Source organism: Neomonachus schauinslandi, chromosome 15, assembly GCF_002201575.2.
Source record: "Neomonachus schauinslandi chromosome 15, ASM220157v2, whole genome shotgun sequence".
In the NCBI taxonomy this organism is placed as follows: Eukaryota; Metazoa; Chordata; class Mammalia; order Carnivora; family Phocidae; genus Neomonachus; species Neomonachus schauinslandi.
In genome coordinates this window covers 417729-437471 of record NC_058417.1, presented here as the reverse complement: position 1 = coordinate 437471, position 19743 = coordinate 417729, and the positions used below count along the sequence as shown (strand labels likewise).

The 19743-nt window shown below is 62.6% G+C and overlaps 1 protein-coding gene across 1 annotated transcript in view; it reads right to left on the bottom strand.

Moving 5' to 3' along the window:
• Window positions 1-19743, bottom strand: part of SPNS2 (sphingolipid transporter 2) — a 30579-nt gene that overhangs the window by 8993 nt on the left and 1843 nt on the right. Inside the window, exons 2-3 of the mRNA XM_021694557.2 lie at window positions 19467-19739; window positions 7883-7948 (exon numbers count right to left, since the gene is read on the bottom strand). Of these exons, the coding sequence (XP_021550232.2) occupies window positions 7883-7948; window positions 19467-19739 (339 nt within the window). The remainder of the gene's footprint in view (window positions 1-7882; window positions 7949-19466; window positions 19740-19743) is intronic.

Below are 19743 nucleotides of genomic sequence, written 5' to 3'. Positions count from 1 at the left end.
CCGCCCCGCCTGAGCCCAGGGGCCGGGGGACAACCTCGGCTGGGGCCAGGGGCGGAGGAGGCACCTGGGCCCAGGGGAGGGCGATCCTACAGCCCCACCCACTTTGCTGAAGGCCCAGCTTGTCCAGCGGGCGAGCCCTTGGGAGACCCGTGAAACAGTGAAAATCGATTTGTTGAGCATTTTACATGCCAGGAGCTCACCACCTGGCATCGTATGTATGCTCCCAACCCCACCCCACCTTGCAGAAGTGGGGAGAGGAGACTTGCCCAAGGCCCCGCTGGCGGCAAAAGTCCTGTGGCACTTTGCTCCCCTCTCTGACTCCGGAGCCCCTGTTCCTTGTACCTCTCACACTGCTCTCCTTATTACACTTCGGAAAGAGGGTCAGAGAGGGGAGGGGACCTGCCCAAGGTCATACAGCAAAGCCCCAGGTCTCCCACCCACACTCCCAGCAGGCTGCAGAACGCCTCCCTGACCTCAGCAAACACGGTCTTTGTTCATTCACTCATTTGTCCGTTCAACAAAACAGACAGAGATTCCTGCCCTCTTGGGCAGAAGAAACCGATGATAAAATGAAAACTGTGGTGTGTCAGACGGTGACAAGTGCTACGGAGGGTAACAGGGCGGAGACAGGAAATGTGTGTGAGGAACAAAGCAGAGGCTACAACTTTAAACAGAAGGGTCAGAGGAGGTGACATTTCAGCAAAGACCTGGAGGAGGTAAGGAAACAAATCATGCAAATATTGGGGCAACAACAGCGCGTGCAAAGGCCCTGGGGCAGGAGTATATGCCTCGCATATCTGAAGGACAGCAAAGAGGCCAGAGTGGCCGGAGCAGAGGGACGGAGTGGGGAGGCCAGATGGGGCAGGGCCTCCTGGCCCACTGTGGTGACCGTGGCTTCCGTGGCTGAGCAGGGCGGCAACCTGACCTGGTTTTGCTCTTCTAGAACAAGAGAGCAGCGGCTTGTCAGAGGACTCTGGGGATGCCAGTGATGGGCGGGGCCTTGGGGCCCCAGGTGGGGCGAAGAGGCCCAGCGAGGCAGGGTGGGCCCTAGGGGTCAGGGGGCAAGGCAGCTCCCCCATGCGTCCCCCTGGAAGGCAGTCTCACAGCTGACAGGCAGATGGCCAGACAATGGCCGAGGGTGGGCAGACGAGGTGGCCAGTTGGCTGGGCTGCAACCGCCAGGCTGAGTGCGCACGCGGGCTTGGCTTCTCCCTCAGACCTGATTCTGGCAGGCGTGGGCGGGAAGAGGAGAAAGAGGGGGCGGGAAGGAGGGACGGGGTGAACGAGGGGAGAGGCCCGGGCTGGAGGAGGGTGATAGTCTCCCGCTCGTCCTGGTGAGCAGGACGGTGCCCGTGCGGCTGCTGGGGGCAAAACCGGCATCGAGGGGCGTGGATCTGGGCACCAGAGGCCCTGCCTGGGCGCAGAGTCAGCTCTCTTCCCCAGCTGGGTGACCCTGCGCAGCTCACCACCTCTCTGTCCCTCCGCTCAGTGCTGTGCTGATGTTTAACAACTGGCTCTCCCAAAAAGCGGGGGTGGGGGCCCCGATGGGTGGGGTTTGCCAGCTGGCGTGAAGACGCCCCCCGCGCTGACCTCAGGCCACCAGAGTCAGGAGGAGGCATGTGGTCACACGGCGCCGTGCACACGCGTCCCTCCGCCGAACAGGTGCAAGGGCTGCGAACAGCCTTTTACCCTTTGATCGCCAGACGCCGTGAGGTGCTGAGGGGACGAGTTTTCAGTATTTACTACCTTGGTTTTGAATGTAAGACGTTTATGAGTTCACAAAATCCAGTGTTCGGTAATGCTTGTGGGCAATAGCCAGCTCACACCGTTCCTGAAAATCTAACAATCGCCTCCTCGTCTGTAAAATGAAGACAAAACTAGCAACTCCGGGGTTGTTCTGAGTGCGGGATAAGATAGCACCTAAGGTGCTTGACGCCAGGCCCCGCCCAGAGCCCGCAGCCTCGGTCAACACTGGGCCCTTGTTTAGATTAGTCAACACAGAAATTACTTCCTCATATCTAGAAAAAGAATTTTCCTGCTGGGCCTGCCTGAGATCAGACCAGGAGGTGGGCCTTGTCAGGACTCACAGGGGAAAGACTTGTTCCCTCTGTGCCTGTCTGTGCTGGGGGTGTGGGGGGAGTAGGCAGAAAAAATCAGAGTAAGAGTGACCCCAGTCCATGGGTTGGCCAGTTTGGAAACCAGCAAGGAGGCCCAAGCAGAGTGGAGAGAGGCTTCATGGAGGTGGGCACTGAAGGATGCATAGGAGTTTACCAGGATGATCATACTTAAGATCAAGACTGTACACTAAACTATAAATCACAAGTCTTATAAGCAATGCCACGTGAAGGTTAGGTGGCAAGGAGCTTACTGTTACCAAGAACCTCAGCTGTCATTACAGAACACTTACCGACCGCGGGTCCAAGCACACGCCCTGGACCTAAGCACCTCACTATCCTCTTCATCCCACAGGAGGGTACAGAGGCCGAAAGGAGTGATGTCACACAGCTCGTTGGGTGGCCGAGCCAGAGGTTAAACCCCATTTGTCTAACTCCAGGGTCCTCGCTCTAAATCACACTATAGACCGCGGCGAGGGGAAGGGGGACAGTAGGAAGGTGGGCCAGGCCAGAGCAGGGGAAGGCGCTGGAGGAGCCCGTGGACAACCACGGCATGTCCACTCTCCCCCTTCAAGGAGAGTGTGGATGGGCCCAAGGGGAGAGCCGCCCCAGGCCACCCCCACCCGCCGCCCACAGCAGAGCTGACCCCTGGCTCTCCGCCGGCCCATCTAGAGAACGGCCGCCCAGGACTGCAGGTAAGGCTCCTGTGGGAGCAGGCGCACCCTGTCCTCACTGCCTGGCCCCAGCCGAGCTCCACCACGTCATCCCATTTTAGAGCTGGGCCACTGACAGGGGGAGGAACTCGCCCAAAAGGACACAGCGACCATCCTGACCCTGGACCCTCAGGGACAAGGGTGTCAAGGGTCAGGAGGGACAGCGATCGATCAGTCTGTGCAACCCTCCCCTCTGCTCGGGGCAGACAAGAGAGGAGACCTGTCCGGGCCCTCAGGACGTCACAGGCCAGCATGGGGGCCTGAACGAGATCAGGGCAGGGAGAGAAGGAAACCCGTTTCCGGCAGAAGGAAGGGCAGAGGACCTGGTACCTGGTGGGGGTGCAGAGGCTTACGTGGTCAGCGGCCAGCTGGCTGGAAATAAACACAGCCAGGCTAGAAGCTTCCCCTGCCCCCCACCCATGGCCCTGCGGTCTTTGTCGGAGGAGAGCTTTCTGGGCAGCCGGGCCCCACCCTGATCTCGGTAGGGGCGGCTTTCCCAGCAGGTCCCACACGAGCACATCCTGTGGTCCGGGCGTGGGGAAGCCCTCGGCAGCTCACGTGTGCTGAGCCCGCAGGACGGGGACAATGGGGCCGGCAGGCAGGGAGCCAGGGCAGAGGGGGCAGGGCCTCGGAGCCTCTCTGTGGGATGGGTGGTGCCCCTGCCCCACAGGGCTGGGGAGAGGTCGGTAAGGGGCTGCCCAGGCTCCTGAGCCCCAGGGGCAGCATGCTGGCTGACGGCCTTCTCTGTGGACCTGCAGAGCGGCCCGCATCCAGCAGCCCAGGACCACCCCGCTGAGGACTCTGAGCCCCTCCGACCCCACCTGTGGGGCTGCCGAGCCCCTCCTGGGGCACACTTGGCCCTGTCAAACCCCGGAAGATGGTCCTGGAGATGGAGTGGCTGAGGTCTGAGCTGGGGGACCCCTGGGCTCCCCCACAGTGGCCTTGGAGCTCGGGTCCAGCCCCGACCTCAGCCTGAGCTGAACCAGGGCTATTTTTACAAAGTCCAAATCTGGCCAAACTGTTATTTGGGGAGACTTGCCATCCTCCATCTCCTGTGGGCAGGGAGGGTTACTCAGGCAGGCTCTGCCCACAGGACGTGGAGGATGGACGCCCAGGCAGCCGAACGACGGGGAGGACCCAGGGCAGCCCAGCCACCTCACCCACCGCTCAGGATGGAAGCCCTGGGCTGGCCCCTCAGGCCCCGGGGCGATGAGTTCTTAGGCCTCCGGGGGACAGGACGGTCCCGGGGGTACAGCCCCAGGGGCGGCCCAGCTACGGCCTTGCTGGACGAAGTGGGGAGGGAGCAAGGCCAGAAGGAGACGGCCCCAAAGCAGAGCTGCCGTCTGGTTTCAGTCTGAGCTGGCTCTTCCTCTGTCCCCACTCTGCCCCCATCCCCAACCTGGAACATCCTCGTGACCACTCCAACCACAGCCCCGAGCTGCCTCCCCTCCCCCATCCACCCCCACGCTCCGCCCCAGAGAGAACATCCTGATGCATACATCCAACAGGGACCTGCCTGCCCCAAAGCCTTCTCTGGCTCCCCACTATCCCAAGACAAAAGCCAGATGCCTTTTGCAGCGCGACCCTGCCCCCTGCCTCGGCTCTCCCCACACTCCACTCACCGGAGCCTTCACTCTCCCTCCCCTTCCCTGGACCTGCTGCTTTCCCCAGACCCATCTTCTGATTTACTAATTTTCTCTTCGACTGGGTCTAATGGTCACATTGTTAAATTTCAGTGCTTACACGTTTCAGTTCCAGAATCTTGAACTGAGGTCTCTGAAGCGTCTCCCCCGCTCTTGTTCACTAAGGTGCTCTTCCCGTCTCGTAAGTGCTACGCTTCCTGTGGAACTCTGGAAACTGAGCTCATATAGCACTGAAGCCCTAAAGGCAGATCAGGGACCGGTTTCCCCATTCTCCAGCGCTGGCTGGCCTCCTCCTTGTGGGCTCTGCTCATTTTCCGTTTGAGTTTGTCCTCAGTAAGCACCGCTATCTGTGTCCCACGCAGGCCCCGGATCACGACCCCGAGGAGCAGCCCTAGATCGGCCTCTGTGGGGTCCCTCGTGTGGAAGGGCCCGGAAACCCTCCAGCTCTCTGCAGAGAGCCCGAGCCAGACGGACATGTCCCCTCAGAGACAGAGAAACTGCCACTGGCCCTGAGGGCATAGCCCTGGGCTCTGGGGGGAAACCAAGTCACCCATGTGACGCTGGGAGCCAAGGCTACACAGGCCCATCCTCAGAGCAAAGAAACCCCGGAGCCTGGACACTGGGCCCGAGTGGGCGACAGCTCTGTGGAGATTCATCGTGCTGCTCTCTCTCTTTCTGTGTATTTAAAATTTCTCATCGTAAAAATGTTTACACTAAAAATACCGTAACAAGCTCCTATGACAGATACTGGTCCCCAGGCTCTCTGCAACACTTGGCTTGAATACCGGCGCCCACTCCTGTTTTTCGGTTCAATTCTCTGCTTCTGGCACCTGGGAATTCCCCTGCTAGCTTGAGCTTTCAAGCTCAGCTATGTAATTTAAATGTTTTCTTGGCATATTTTCTCCAGCTCGGAGTGGGAGAAGGAGGGTGACTGGACGTCCTATACCCCGAACAAACTCTAACTCATCCTTCAAAGCCCCACTCCAATGTCCCCTCCTCGGGGAAGTCTTACCCACCTGCCGCCAGGCAGAGCACCCCCCTAGGCCCCCACGGTGCCCCATGCCTGGTGGTGACTGGACACGTTTTCCATTCCACTGATAGAGGGAACGTACCGGAATGTGGGGATGGAGTCTGTGGCAGAGCCCAGCCCAGGGCCTGGCCAGCAGTGGGCTCAGCAGCAGCTACCCCTTTGGGTGTAGGCTCTGGAGGCTCCTGGTTTCCCAAGACAGCAAGAGCTGTAATCACAGAGGCTGAGCTCGGCTTCTGCAGGGACTCCGGGCCCAGCTCTGAGCTGGCCGCGATCTGCTAGGGGATTGCCGAAGGCAGGCTCTTTCCAAACCAGCTCTCAAGATCTGGTCCCAGGAGAAACAGCAGGGGCAGGCCCAGGCCTGACCCTCAGCACCCCCACCCCACCCCGTCTCCGGGCACAGCAGCCCCTGGTGCCCACAGATGAGCAGAAAACCCGGCTCTCAGCCTCGTCCTTTGATCTGCGCAAACCGCAGCACCTGGCTGGCGCCCTCCACCCGGCTCCGACCTTATCAAGGGCTTGGGGAAGAGACAGGTGCCTGGGGCCCAGGCCAATTAGCTGATCTGCCTGGTTGCCCACTGAGTCACATCCTGGTCTAGCTGGCCTGGCTTCTGGGCTCCGGTGGCAGCCCGGCTGCACGGGGGGTGGGTTGTAGGGTGAAGGCTGTGGGGTAAGGGACTCTGAGATACCACGGCCCAGAGGCAGCCACCCTGAGGACAGAGACACCAGAAGCTCAGATACCTGGGACAGGCCTCTCCAAGCCAGTGGCTGCCTGTGTGCCGCCCCCCCCCGCCCCCCCAGCCAAGAAGAGTTCCCATCCCAGGCCCGCAAGTCATCTCTCCTCCCTCAACCTCTGCCCCTTCATCTGGGAAGGAAAGCTGCAAAGGAAGCTCCTGGGAGGAAGAACCAGAGAGGAGCATGCTGCTGGCTCTTTTGTCCACCTCCAGCCAGGTCACCAGGGGTCAGCCGAGGCCGCCGTGACGTCGCTCTCTCAGCCAGGAAGGTGGCTGTGGACATAAGCCCTGGGAGCCTCACCACCTCCCACCCCTCCCCGGGAGCTGCGCCGGCCCTGACCCCACTGGTGGGGTTGAGTGGAGGAAGCTGGGGCAGATCCTGGCTCCCTGTCAGGCGGCAAGGCCAGGAGGGGATGAGACTCGGCTGTGTCCCCAGGGACTCAGGGGCCATGGAGGGAGGGGGCTGGAAAGCTGGGCTCTCTCCTGCCACCCCCCCCCACCCCACCCCCACCCCCCCCCCCCGCCATGCTACATCTGGCTGAAACGCTCTCTTCCAGGCTGAGTGGCAGTTACCTTGTGCTCAGAGCCCAGGAGGCTGGAGGCACCTGTCCTGGGGCAGGCTGCCTGGCTCTGGCCCAGCAAGGAGGCCCTGCAAGGGGGAAGGGCCCGGGACAGGTCTGGGCTCCTGTCCTGGGTGGAGTGATGTGGGCAGAGGCAGGGCCTGGTCACCCTGCGGGTGCTGGACCACACGGCCCTGCCCCTGTCCCAGCTCACTCAACTGTCTGTTGGGGCTGAGCCCTGATACTCGCATACCCTCTCTTTGAGCCCCAAAGACCCCACCTGGGGACGGGCACAGGCTGCAGGGCCTGGCTGAGCCACGGTGCTCTAGGAGCTCACGGAGGCCGCAGAGGCCTGGCGCAGCCCTCCCTGGAATGCTGCCTAGACAGGTCAGGCAGGTCCCTGGACAGAGCCAGCTCCCTCCACCCTCCCTCCCCGGGGAGCCCAGGCCGGGGAAGGGGTTCACACACTGGAATGCAGACCATGGACTTCCTCCCACACGTCCGACCAGGCCTCACAACAAATGGACTCCAGGGCCAAAGAGAATCAGAGCCAAAGGAACCGGGCCCTCGGCCACACAGCAAGCTTGGGGCCACGGAGTGGGTTGGGCAGGGACCAAGAAGGCATGGGCCTGCCGCACGGGGCAGATAGGCAGGGATAACTGCTCACGGCCCGCCACACTGCCCCAGCCCAGAGGGCAGAGGACCCAGGCTCTCAGGCTCCTGCCCGGGGACTGACCAAGGGGATTTCCTGCTTTGACATCTAGGAGAGGGTCCCCAGCCTGGTGGCGATGGAAGCTTTGGCCGGGGTGGGGGTACGGAGACAGGGTCACCAAGGCCCCCTGACTCCGTCAAGCACAGCAACCTACGGAGTTCCCTCCACCAGCCTCAGGGTGGGACCTGGACCTGCGGGTCCCGATGAGGCCCCAGGACCCAAAAAGAAGGGTCGCCTCTAGGGCCGTGGCCACACTCCTGTACACCTCCCACTGCCCCCTCAGCCTGCGGTCTAAGAAAGCACACATTCTTTCCAGTCCTTCCCGGCGAGTCAGGAGGAGACCAGCAGGGAAGGGGCCTGGCAGGGGTGGGGGGCCTCACCTGACTGCAGCAAGCCGGCGCCTCGGTCCTTGACCCCAAAGTGCTGCTGGATGTCCAGAAGGACGCCTGGGAGGGGAAGACAGAGGGTGCTTATGTGTGACGCCTGGCCTCCCCTATCCCCCCAGCCCGCCTAGGAGACCCCCAAGCCAAGCCCGGCCCTCGGTCCCCTTGGCAGGGCCCAACCTGGCCCCATCTACAGGACGCCACTCTGCCCAGTTTGCCAGGCCACCGGGGACTTTGCAGCCTGAGCTGCCATGCTGCCCCCACGGGGCCTCCCGTGCTCACTCCCAGGATAGGGTCCCACCCTCTCACTCGGCCACTGCAGGGGCCTGAGGCACACAGGGGCAGGGCTCCTCTGGGGTCACCTGGCTCTGTGGGGTAGCCAAACCTCCCACCGGCCAGCGTGGAACTTTTGCCCACCTGTGGCCTCACTGCAGCTTGGGTCCTGCCCTCGGAGAGGCCACAAAGCCCCTGAGAACTGCCAAGAGGCCTTCCAGCTGGGGAGCGGGCAGAGAGGTCACAGGCAGGGCTCACACCTGCTCACCTGCACGTGCACACGCCCACCCAGCTGTCCTCGGGGTTATCACCAGGACCCCCAATTTTCTGATACCAGAGCAGAGGTGCAGAAGGAAGCAGACAGGGCTCCAGGCTTCTTCGGGGGAAGGGGACCCCTGAGGCCATGCCTGCCCTTCTCCCAAGTCCTGGCCATCTCTGCTCTCCCATTAGGACTGGGCATGTCGGGGGGGGGGGGAGCAGCGGAGCAGGAGGGCAACCAGAAGAACTAGAAGTCAGCAACAACCGTGCGCAGACAGAGCGCTGGCCGCATGGGGGCCAGCAACCCCTTGGACGCCCCTCCCCTCTCCCAGAGCTCAACCAGGCTCCTGAGCAAGCCCCCAGCCCTGCAGGCCCCAGGGGCTCCCACCTCGGCTTATCTCTGAGGACAGCAGGGGGCTAGGTCCCCCCAGACCCCTGCACATGTGTACGGAGAAGGGAGAGGGGAAAAAGGAGGAGGGGACGGGGCGGGCTGCCCCGGACGCCCCCCATGCAGGGGACCGAGGAAGGGACCGGGCCTGTCTTCGGGGGATCCCCAGAGCTCATCATGATGATAGTGACGAGGATGAAGATGAGGCACATCTCTCAGCCGTAACTGCTTTCCTGGTTCGAGCCCCACGTGACCCCACGAGGCCGGGACTATTCCCCCCTGGACAGACAGGGAAACTGAGGCACGAGGGGTTAAGCCACACGCCCCAAGTCATAGAGCAGGAAAGTGGGCAGAGTGGCACCCCCAGGCCTGCGGGAGGCTCCCGTTGGTGGCTGTCCTCCTGAGAGCCTTTTCCTGGGATGAGGCCTGACAGCAGGGAGACACTGGCCTCCTCCTTGTGAATGCCGAGGATTTACCATAATTACCCATAATGAAGAGGCTGTGTGAGGCCCAGTTAATGACTTAATAACCGAGGCGGGCTGAGGCCATGCCCCGGAGGCGGAAGCCAGGGGCCTGTCCTGGGCCACCAAGTGGGCCCAACCTTGGGGAACCACCTGCACTCCCCTCCTAGCCCCAACCCGCTCGCTCCTACTTCTGAGCAGGGGCCTGCGTTCCCCACCCTCTCTCACGCCATCAGCCTCAGATGAGGACCCCAGCCTTCACCAGGCCACAGGCTTCAGCCACCCAGACTATTCACGGCCCCCCGACTGCCCACCCGTCCCCGTCTACCCTGTGGGCTATTGTGGCCACTCCTTCAAGACTAGTTCAGGCGCCTCCTCTTCTGGGAAGTCTTCCCGGTTTCTCCCCTCCCATCACCCTCAGTAAGTCAGGTGGGCCCACGCTCCCCGTCCATTCTTTAGCACTCGTCACCCTAGGATTAGCGAGTTCGACAGGGAAGCTGTGTAGGGACATGGATACGCGCTCCTTGGGTCCACTGGGGCTACGACCTAAGAGCCACCGCTTGTGGTCGCTGCTAAGGTCCAAGTACTGTGGGAGGCTCTGCAGATGCTCCTTCTATCCTGCTGCTGCCTAGGATTTTCGGCCCCACGTTACGCGTCCCATGTGTCACACAGCACGTAAGGGTCCGAGAGGAGACTGGAAACCAAATATGTTCTTCTGCCTCTGCATGTCCCTCGCTCTTGTCACCCCCCCAGCCCAGGCCCCGGCGCCCAGCCAGCCCACAGCGGATGCTTGTGGACAGAGACGGGTGGGCACGGGGACGCATAGGAGCCACTGCAGAGCTGGGTGGCGGCAGGTCATCTGCAGAACCCAGAGCAGAGATGTCACACGTTAGGTGTGCAGCTGGGCGGCCTCAGGAGGGCAGGACTCCCCCTGGGCCCCCAGGCACAGCCAGGAGGAGGGCAGCGGGTTCACTCTGGGGGAGCCAGCCACATCAAAATGGTCATTGTAAAGACAGCATGTGTCCGCAGCAAATCAGAGCACTCTTGCTTCTTCGCCGAGACACAGCCTAGCTCCCCCGACGGCCATGCTCCGCCCCGGCAGCTCCCCAAGGCCCAGGGCTTGCCTCCCCTGATACACACAGCTCCCGGGGGGGGAGGACGCTTCACATCCAGATGCACGTCCTGGGAACTCTGGGCAGGCCAGACCCCAAGACAAAGGACCCCAGTACCCCAGAGTCCAGGCTTGTGTCCACAGCCTGGGATCCAGGAAGAACCCTCCCTGGGAACGGGGCTAACTGAAGCCGTAAGGGGCTGTTCTCCCCCCGAGCAGCCAGGAAGGGGCCACGGCCACAGGCAGGCGGGATCCACTGGCCGCTGGCTCGGGAATCATGTGTCACAGTGGCTCGCCGGTCGTCTCGGATTTTCCTCTGGGCCCCAGCCTGGCTCGGGCCCACACACCCCTCCCTTCTTCCCACCACAACCTTATTTTTAGCCTTTTTCCTGGAGGCTGAGGTTTGGTGGGTCACAGGACGGGCCTCCCGCCCAGGACAGCCCAGGCCAAGCCCTCCACCAGCCTGGGGTGTGCAAGGTGGGGCCCCCAGCCACCCCACAGCCATGGTTGCCGGGCCGGCCTCTCCCGATCTACGGCCAGGGTCATCCCCACAGGGGCCTCCTCCCTGACCCAAGAAAACGTTCTGGAGCTGCAGAAGCGCTGACCCCCAGTTACACCCCTCCCAAGCCCCAGGGGTCTCGCCTCTTGTCCAAGGCCAACTGTCCCTCCTGCCTCCTGGGGACTCTGCCCTGGGGCACCCCTGGCCTGGGCCTCGCTTCTGCCCCCTGCACATCAGCCCACACACGTGTGCACCCCTCTCTCATCCCGGTGGTGACAACAGTCCTGACTTCCCCCCTCTGCCAGCCCCTCATTTTCTCTCCCGCCTTCACAGCTGAAGTTCGTGAAAGAGCCCCCCCAACTCAGGGTCCTCCCCTCCATTCACTCCCTTGAAACCAGCCCTCCCGGAGACTCGGCCCCACACCTCCTCCCCATTCCCAGAGCGGCCCCATGGCGCTCCCCAGCCCACAGCCCCCTTGCTCCTGCAGCCCCATGAGCGGGTCCCAGAGAGTCCCCCTTCTTCCACACCGGCCTCCTCCCACAGCCTTCACGCATTATCCCGTCCCCCTGAGGCCCAGGCTCTGGGCTCAAGGAGCTGATGCCGTGGCCCAGCGGCTGTCAACTGTGGCAAGAACTCAGACTCACCGTGAGTTCTTCAAAACTCACTGGCCCGACCCCAGGATCAGTAACACCACCAACCCCAGCGCTACCTGGATTAGCTCCCTGAGGGTGACGACTGTCTCCTGCCAGCCCAACGACGCCCAGACTTCCAGCGTGGGAGGCCCCCATGACCCAGGTCTGCACAACCACCTGTCCAGAGGGGAGGCCCCAGGACTCACGAACTCGAAGCCGCTGGCCTGGCCGGTCCAAGGCCCCTGGGACGTGCGCGTCACAGCCTGCAGGCCTCTGAGCCTTGACGACAGCCAGGCCCCCTTCCTGGGGGGCCCCCTCCACCCGTATCCAGGGCCCAGACCCAAGGTCACGTCTCCCAGAGCGCCCCCCGACTCCCTCCCCCGCAGCTCTTGAGGAGGTGTCTGTAGCCTCGAGAGCTGGCTGGTCACGGATATTCGTGGTGTCACCCCACCCCATCCCTGCCGGCCCCCCCGTAGACCGCAGGGAAGCCAGGTCCAGATCCTGACCCGCTATCAGGGAGGTCTCACCAAGGCCAAGGTAGAAGAGGAGATCACCCGGACCTTGGGAGCCCCTGGCCCAGACCAGCCTCAGATGTAAGGCTGGGACGACGTGACCCGAGGTCTCTTCCTGCCTTGTCAGCCAGGGCCGGCACGCCCCCAAACACAGGCATCGTCACCCTGCATTCACCCTGCCTTTCGGAGCCAACTTAGCTGAATTCCCAAGAGCATGGCCTCCAGAGGCCAGCCATCTGGGTTCAAACCTGTGTCCGCATCCCACTCACCCGCTGTGTGACCTTAGGCACGTTACTTAACCTTCTGTGTCCCTATCCTCCTCTGCGACGTGTCTTAATTTTAAGATCTGCTTCATATGGTTGTGGAGTTTAAATGGGTTAATCTATAGAAAGTGCTTAGAACATTGCCTGGCACATAGTAGGTCATCAGTAAATGTTCTAAAATGTCATCAGGGATCACTAACTCGTGGGGCAGGAGCCCCAGGCCATGACCAGAGAACAGGGCAAACTGCCCCCTCACCGTTCTTTTCTCCAAAATGGGGCAGACGGCTGGAAAGATGGGCCTAGGGACGTGAAGGGATGGGCCAGGCCTGCCATTGGCTGGTCCGTCTCAGACGGACTGGGTCCTCTGTGGAGGCCTCAGAGCTGGCCTGCTCCGGAGGAATCACCCCTGCTCCAACACTCAGCCACAGCCCCCGCCCCGGTAATTACAGGAGCCGGAAGGCCTGGCTCTGCTGACCTGGCTAGGGCTGCAAGCCACAGGCTGGCCCTGCGGGCACCACCCCCACCAGCCCGAGGGGACCGGCCAAGGCAGTCCCTGAGCCAGGACCCGCTTTCACACACACTTACTTCTAACCTGCCCCAGAGCTTCCGTGGGGCCACAACATCCTGCCCCCATCCCCTGGGGAGAAGCTGAGTGACCTCTGGGAGCATCTGGTCCCTGTTCTGAGCCTCAGACTGCCCATCAGACAGCTCCCTAGGACCCCCATACACCCCTGCCTCAACCACCCTAAATCTCCTTCACATTTGTCATACATACACCTACATACACCGGCCCTCCTACCCCCACATCGCCTGACAAATCTGGGTCATTAATGTCAGAACAGCTTGGTGGTCATCTCTACAGGGATCGTGAGGCTGAGGCCCCCAGCCCCAGAGCCTCAGCCCCTCAGAGACGCCCCACCTCCTTCCTAGAGGACCCAGAATCCAAGTGTGTGCCCCTAAATAACACTGCAGCTGGAGCACCCCTCCCTCTCTGCAGGTCCTAGAAAGGAGCCCCCCCACCCCGCCCAGAACCCCAGGGCTCAGAGCCCTCCCCGCTCCCACCGAGTCTCCGTGCCCAGAGTGGGCGGGGACAGGCAGCCTGGCCTCTGTCCCGTGGTTCTAGTCTATCATTTGGGGCCAGCTTTCCTGGAACCGGACTTGGCCTTAGTAATTTGGGGGCTCTGCACAGCCACTCCTTCCCTGACGCGCCCCCCCCACCCCTGGCCCTGGCCGGGCTCAGGGACTCCCCCAAGACCACCGGGGCCACCTTATCCTGATCCGCAGACCTAGGATGAGGCCGGGGCGTGGGGGAGAGATAAAGCCTCGGGGCGGCTCTCTCCCCATGCGCTGCCTCGGCAGCCGAGACCCACGGCCGCTCCCACCTCTCAGACGGCAGATGGAGATTCAGAAGGTGACATGGGGTAGAGGCCGCAGAGCCGGGCAGGAGTGGCCTGTGTTCCCCACCTCACCCAACAGACCACAGAAAAGAGGCTGGAACCAGCCCCTGTCCACCTCCACACCAACTGCCCACATGATCGCTAGAAACAGTGAGTGACCGAGTAACAGCACCCCTCCCAGGCACAGCCCTGGACAGTCTACTAAGCCCGATCGTGCTCCTTGCTTCCCGGGACCCTGTTTGGCAAATCCGTGCTTGACGGTGAAGGGACCATGACGAACACATGGAGCTAGCCGTCTGCAGGGCATGGACCCTAGCCCAGTCTCCACGGCCGTCAGGGACGCCTACTGGGGAGCCCTCCCAGCCTCCAGGCTCTGGCTAGTGCCTCCTTCCTGCTCACTTCTTGCTCCAACATACATACCTCTGCCCTTCACCCAAGTCCCCCAGGGACTGCTTTCACCAGCGTCCCGGCCGTCAGGAGAGGCCTGGGACCAGCCTGCGGGGAGACCAAGAAGCCATTATGCCCTGCGTGGGGGCGAGGAGACGGGGCCCCTCCTGGCCACTTTCACCCTGTCCCTCCCAGAGGTGCAGGGCCCACAGCCCACTGTGTGCTGTGGTGGGGACAGAAGGGCAACTGGCCCCAGCAACAGGGCCTGGGCCTTAGCAGGGTCATCCCAACCTACCAGGATCCCGCAGCCCGGAAGGATGGGGGGCGGTCAGGCAGGACCGGGTCAAGCCGACCCCACCACTCAGCTGCTCAGCAAGGGCCCCGCCTGGGCCAGCCCCCCACGCCTACAGGGCCACGCAGATGACTAGGCTCAGCCCCTCACAATGGGGCAGGTGTGCTGAAGCATGTGGTTGGGAGTTGGGCTCAGCCCACAGAGCTGGGAAAGCCTTCTGGAAGGAGGGCAAGGCACCCCTGAGACCCACCAGGGGAGACTGAGCTGGGCTGCTTGCAGCCACTGGGGAAGTGGCCTGGTTGTCCCGGGGAAGCAGGGTGCAGGCAGAGCTGGGGGGGTTGCGTGCAGCAGGCCCACGTGCCTCACACGACCCGCGGGAGCAAGATCCCGACCACAGAAAGGGAGGAAGAGAATCATCGATCGTGCGTGCATTCAGGGCTCAGGGAGGCTCAGACTCTGCCTCAGGTGACATGGCGGTTACGGCACAGCCAAGACCAGGAAGCAGCCGGGGCCCCACAGGAGCCTGCGGACCAAGCCCCCCTCTCTTGGTCTCCCTCCCTCTCAGCCCCTGGGCGGTGGCAGGACTTCAGGCCCCCACACCCAGGCAGAAACAAAAGCCACTTCCTGTCTGGGGAAGGACAGGAGGCCCTCCTCTCTGACCGGTCGGTCCTCCTGCCCGTCACAAAGTGGGAAACCAAGGCACGAGCGGGCCGGTAACGCCCTGGGTCCCCGATCAAGTAGTGCGTTTCAAGGCATGTCCTCTGACGGGCCAAGAGCTCAGCCGGAAGGTGCCTAAGGAGCCGGGCGCTGGCACTCCAGGCTGGCCCGGCTGCTCACCTGCGCGCTGGCCTGCCAGACAGGCCCTCTGGAATGTGGCCCTGGGACACCCCGCCCAGCACAGCTCAGCACTGATGTGGCAGTGGCCAGGGCAGGGCCACCCAAGGGGACAAGGCCACCTGAGGGGCAGGGCAACGGTGCCGTGGACCATCTCTATCCACGAAGATAGCCACGGAGCTAGGAGCCTGACTTGGCGGCCAGGTGACCCTGCACAAGGCCCTGGGCCTCTGTTTCCCCATCTGTCAGCTCCAGACAGAGAGCCAGGAGCCCCAGGCTGGCAGCCCCCTCCTGCACCCCGCTCAGGTGTCCTGCCAGGCCTGCGTGCCCGGCTGGGTCCCCGCGCTCAGCTCTCCTGGGTTTGTGCTAGTGAGTGGTTGCCATGGAGACCAGTCTCGGCTTCTCTAGCAGGAAGGGGCTCCCCCAGGGCAGGGCTCTGCCTCTCCTCACCAGCCCCTGCCCTGCCCAAGTTCAAGCACCCGGTCTGCCACAGGCTGGATCAGAGGAAGAGAAACCTGGGTCTCAGGGAAGTTGGGGCAGGGTCTCAGGTCCCGACAGCCCCCCTCCGACGACGAACAAGGCCCATGTCAGCTCCTCGGGCTGGGCCTGGCTCCGGGAGCAGAGTGATGCCTCCCACGTCCTTGGCTCTGCTTCCATTTTACAGAGGGAAGAGTGGGAGCCCAGAGGCAGCCCTGGCACCAGGAAGCAGAGCTGGGGAGAGAGGCCCCGAGACCCTCGCCTGACGGGCTCCCTCTTTCTCCTGAGCTGGCAGCCATGACCGGGCTCAGAGTGGGGAGCAGCGGCTGCCAGGCCGGCACGAGAGCAAGGGCCATGTGCCCGAGGGGACCTCCAACTGCCTGTCCCACCGAGCCCAAGGGCACGTGCTCAGAGGGCTCTTGCCCCGGCTGGAGCAGGGGGCATGCATCCCCACCCCCACCAAGAGAACACTGCCCCGGGGCAGGGGTCCTGGTCCCACTCCTCTCACTGCGTGAGCTTGAATAGGTGCCTATCCTCCTCTGTCCACACAAGCAGATGGACGGAAGCATCTAGAGGTGGCTTCTGGGCTACTTCAATCTTACCCAACTGAAGCAACCCCAGAAGAAGCGCCAGAGCCAAGCCCGGACCGGAGCCAGGGCTGGCCCCCCTCACCTGCTTCTGAGGCCCACTGCCCTCAGGGGGTTCTCATGGGGAGGAGGCGAGGCCATAATTAGCTGGGAATGCTAGGGCAGAGGCAGAAGCTCCTGCAGTTTCCCAGGATGGAGACCGGCCTGGTGGCCAAGGGAGGGGTTCTCAGAGGGACCTGGAAGGGCCTGAGCCTCACAAACAAGGGCAGGGCGCAGGGGCCGGCCCGGCAGGTGCAGACACACGGAGGGGAAGGCAGCCGACATGGTGCGGCTCTCCTCGGGGTCTGCTTGGCCCAGGTGCTTAAAAATATCCTTGTGTGGTCCACTAGCCCAGGAGGGGGAGAGGAGGAAGTGGTAACCCAGAAGGCTCAGGGGACACCCCCAAGGTCACCAGCTGGGAAGCTGAGAGCCTGCCTCGAACTCTGGCCTCGAAGATGAGGTTCAAGCTGCCTGCTGCAGTGGCCCCGGGCACTGTGGCCAGTCCTGCCTGACGTGGCTGTACCCCCGTAGGTCATGCACCAGGTCCCAAAAGTCAGTGTGAGAAAAAGAGCAAGAGGTCCCATGAAGAGCTGTTATATTGATGACACGATGAAATATTTAGATCTATCAGGTTGAATAAAATACATTAATTCACTTCACTTATTTCTTTTTACTTTTCTAACGTGGCTCCTAGAAGTATTTAGATCATGTATGTGGCTTGCACAATACCCCTTCCGGACAGAGCTGGTCTATACCATAGAGCTAGAAAGCACAGGACAGATTTAAAAGGAAGAGAACGGAACACCTTCTGTTCTTTGATGAGGAAGGCGGGGCCACATGGGTGAGGTTCTCAGGGGCCAGGCGGGCCGAATGTCAAAGATGACGGAGCAATTCAGGGTCTGCATCCCCTCCTGTGTCCCAGCTGGGCCAGCCAGCAACAGGTGGACTCAGGCCTAGGATGACCACTCCCCTGCCCTCCCCCTCCAAACACATCAAACCATAGTAGTTGTCATAGAGACAGTAAATCTTCCTAAAAACTGAACTTGGGGGCTGGGCGTGGGGGAGACGGCCATAAAGAGAGGGAGAGGGAGCCAGGCTTATCCGGAGAGGAAATCTGTGTACGTTGTTGTCTTGGGTGTTGGGGGAGGGGCGGTGCCTGAGCCCTGGCCAGGGACAGGGAGGGATGCTGTTTGCACAGGGTTTTCCGGGCCTTCCTCCCCACGGCCCCACGCCCCTCCTAGCTGCCACTCTCCATCCCCCCTTGCCCATTCACTCGGAATGTCCTATCTTGTGCTCCCATGCTGACTCGGACCCAAGGAGGGCTGGGGGCAGATAAGCTCCACACCTCCCTGATCCTACCCCCTCCCCTCAGTCCCTGGCAAAGTCAGTGACCCTGAGAATACCAGGGAGGGGTGGTCTGCGGCCGGAAAAAAACAAGTTGTAAAGTGTGGCAAAGCCAGAAGCAGCACCATGCCGTGTCCCCCGAAAGGTGGGGCACCTCTTCCCAGGCCGAGGCTTACTGGTGGGCCTAATGCCTGCCTTATCTGCACTCCCCAGGCCATCTCGGACATGGGCTGCACAGGGGCCTCGGTCTCCTCTCTGTATTCAGAAGCGCCCCACCTTCTCAGACTTCTCCCCACTTTACCGTGACACCTAAGCTCCCAGGTCTCGGGCAACATGTCCTGAGTATTCCTGCTCAGCAGACCAAAGAAAGAGCCTCCTGGGCATGGCTCAGCTCAGAAGCTGGCACCACTGATTGCCGCTTCCAACTCCCCGGAACGGGAGAGAACAGAGGGCCAAGGGGTTTTGAGAGCGGGAGAGGGGGAGGAGGATCTCCCATCAGAGTTCTTCCCTCCTACGTGACACAAAACCCCGTTCAATAGAGGAGACTGAGGCCAGGAGAAGGGAAGGGGACGCAGGGGCACGTGGTTTACGCCAGGGCTCTCCTCTCCTCTCCTCTCCCCCAACCTACAAAGTTCTCTTTACAGTCTGTCCAAAATTCCTCCTGCTATCTTTTTTTTTTTTTTTTTTGGTTGTTCCAGATTTTGCTAAACTGTGTTTAGGCAGGTTCTGGGCCAGGGTGCCATGTGTATTTTTGCTGCTCGCCTCCCACAGGGAACCCCCATACCAGCCTGGCCAGAGTACTTTTCTCTCAAGGTTACACCATTCTCACCTAGAGGCAGCTCAGTCCACGGAAGGGCCCTACTCGCAGACCCCTGAGAACTGGGGGAGGGGGAGTGAGCCGGCGGAACCCCAGAACCCTGTCCATCCCCCAGGGGCCCAGGGATCAACCACCTCACAAACACCAGCTGAAACTGGCCCAAGGTCACACACCAAGCACACGATGGGCAAATCTGGGACTAGAAACTAGCAGGGCTATCGACCCCCACCCCATCCCCAAGGCTGGTTCCCAGAGATGCTCCCACTGGCGAGGCGGCCCCCTCTCCAGCCCCAATGGAGCTGCGCCTCTACCCCAGACCCCAAGCGCCATAGAGCAGGGGGAGGCGTCTTCAGGCCTGTAGCCAGGGCCAGCTGCAAACCGCATCCTGGGTCCCCAGGCGCCGCGGACCCGCCCCGCCCCTCCCTCTGCTCCCCGCAGCCCCGAGCCTTTGTCAGCCACGCGCTCACACACAGACCCGCGCCGCCCGCGCGCACACACCCGGTCTCCCCTGGTGCACACCCGCAAGGGGCGCGCGCACTCGCCGCACGCACGCAGGGGAGTGGAGGCGGCGGAGGAAGGAAGGAACTGACCCGCTACGGCCCCGACAGACCGCCTGGGCTGGGGGAAGGGGAAGAGAGGCCGGGGAACCTGAGGCTGGGGCGGGAGGGGGCGCGGAAGCGAGAACACAGAGAGACGCAGAGGAGACTCTCGGAGAAGAGGACAACGGAGGGGACGTCAAGGGCTGGCGAGGACGCGCGGGCTACTCCAGGGATGGGGACTCCTTCTAGCCCCTGGCCCGGCGGGGCGGGGTTCAGGGGGCCAGGGGGGCGGTCCCCGGGCTGGACCCGTGATTCACCGGGCTTCACTTGCCCAGCTGTGCCTGAGCACAGGGCCCTTAGAAACCCCACGTAAGGCTTGAATATAGGGGCCCTGGGACCAAAGGCTTCCCGGGGTACTTCCAGGCGCGGGGGGGGGGTCCTGGTTCTCGGGCTGGGTGGGCCCCCGCTCACCTGCCACGGTGTACCTGTCCAGGTAGTTGAGCACGTTGCCCAAGCTGAGGATGGCGGCAGCTGCCCCCCGTCCGCGGCCCAAGCTGGCTGGTTTGGGCTGCTGAGCGCCGGGGCCCTTGGCAGCGGCTGCGCAGCTGGGGGTGCCGGGGGCGCCGGGGGGTCCGGACGGAGCCCGCCTCACGCTGCCCGACAGCGTCTGCACCTCATCGTCGGCGGCCGCGACTCCAGCGGCGCCCACGCCCCGCGCCCCGCAGCAGCCGCCACCTCCAGCCCCTCG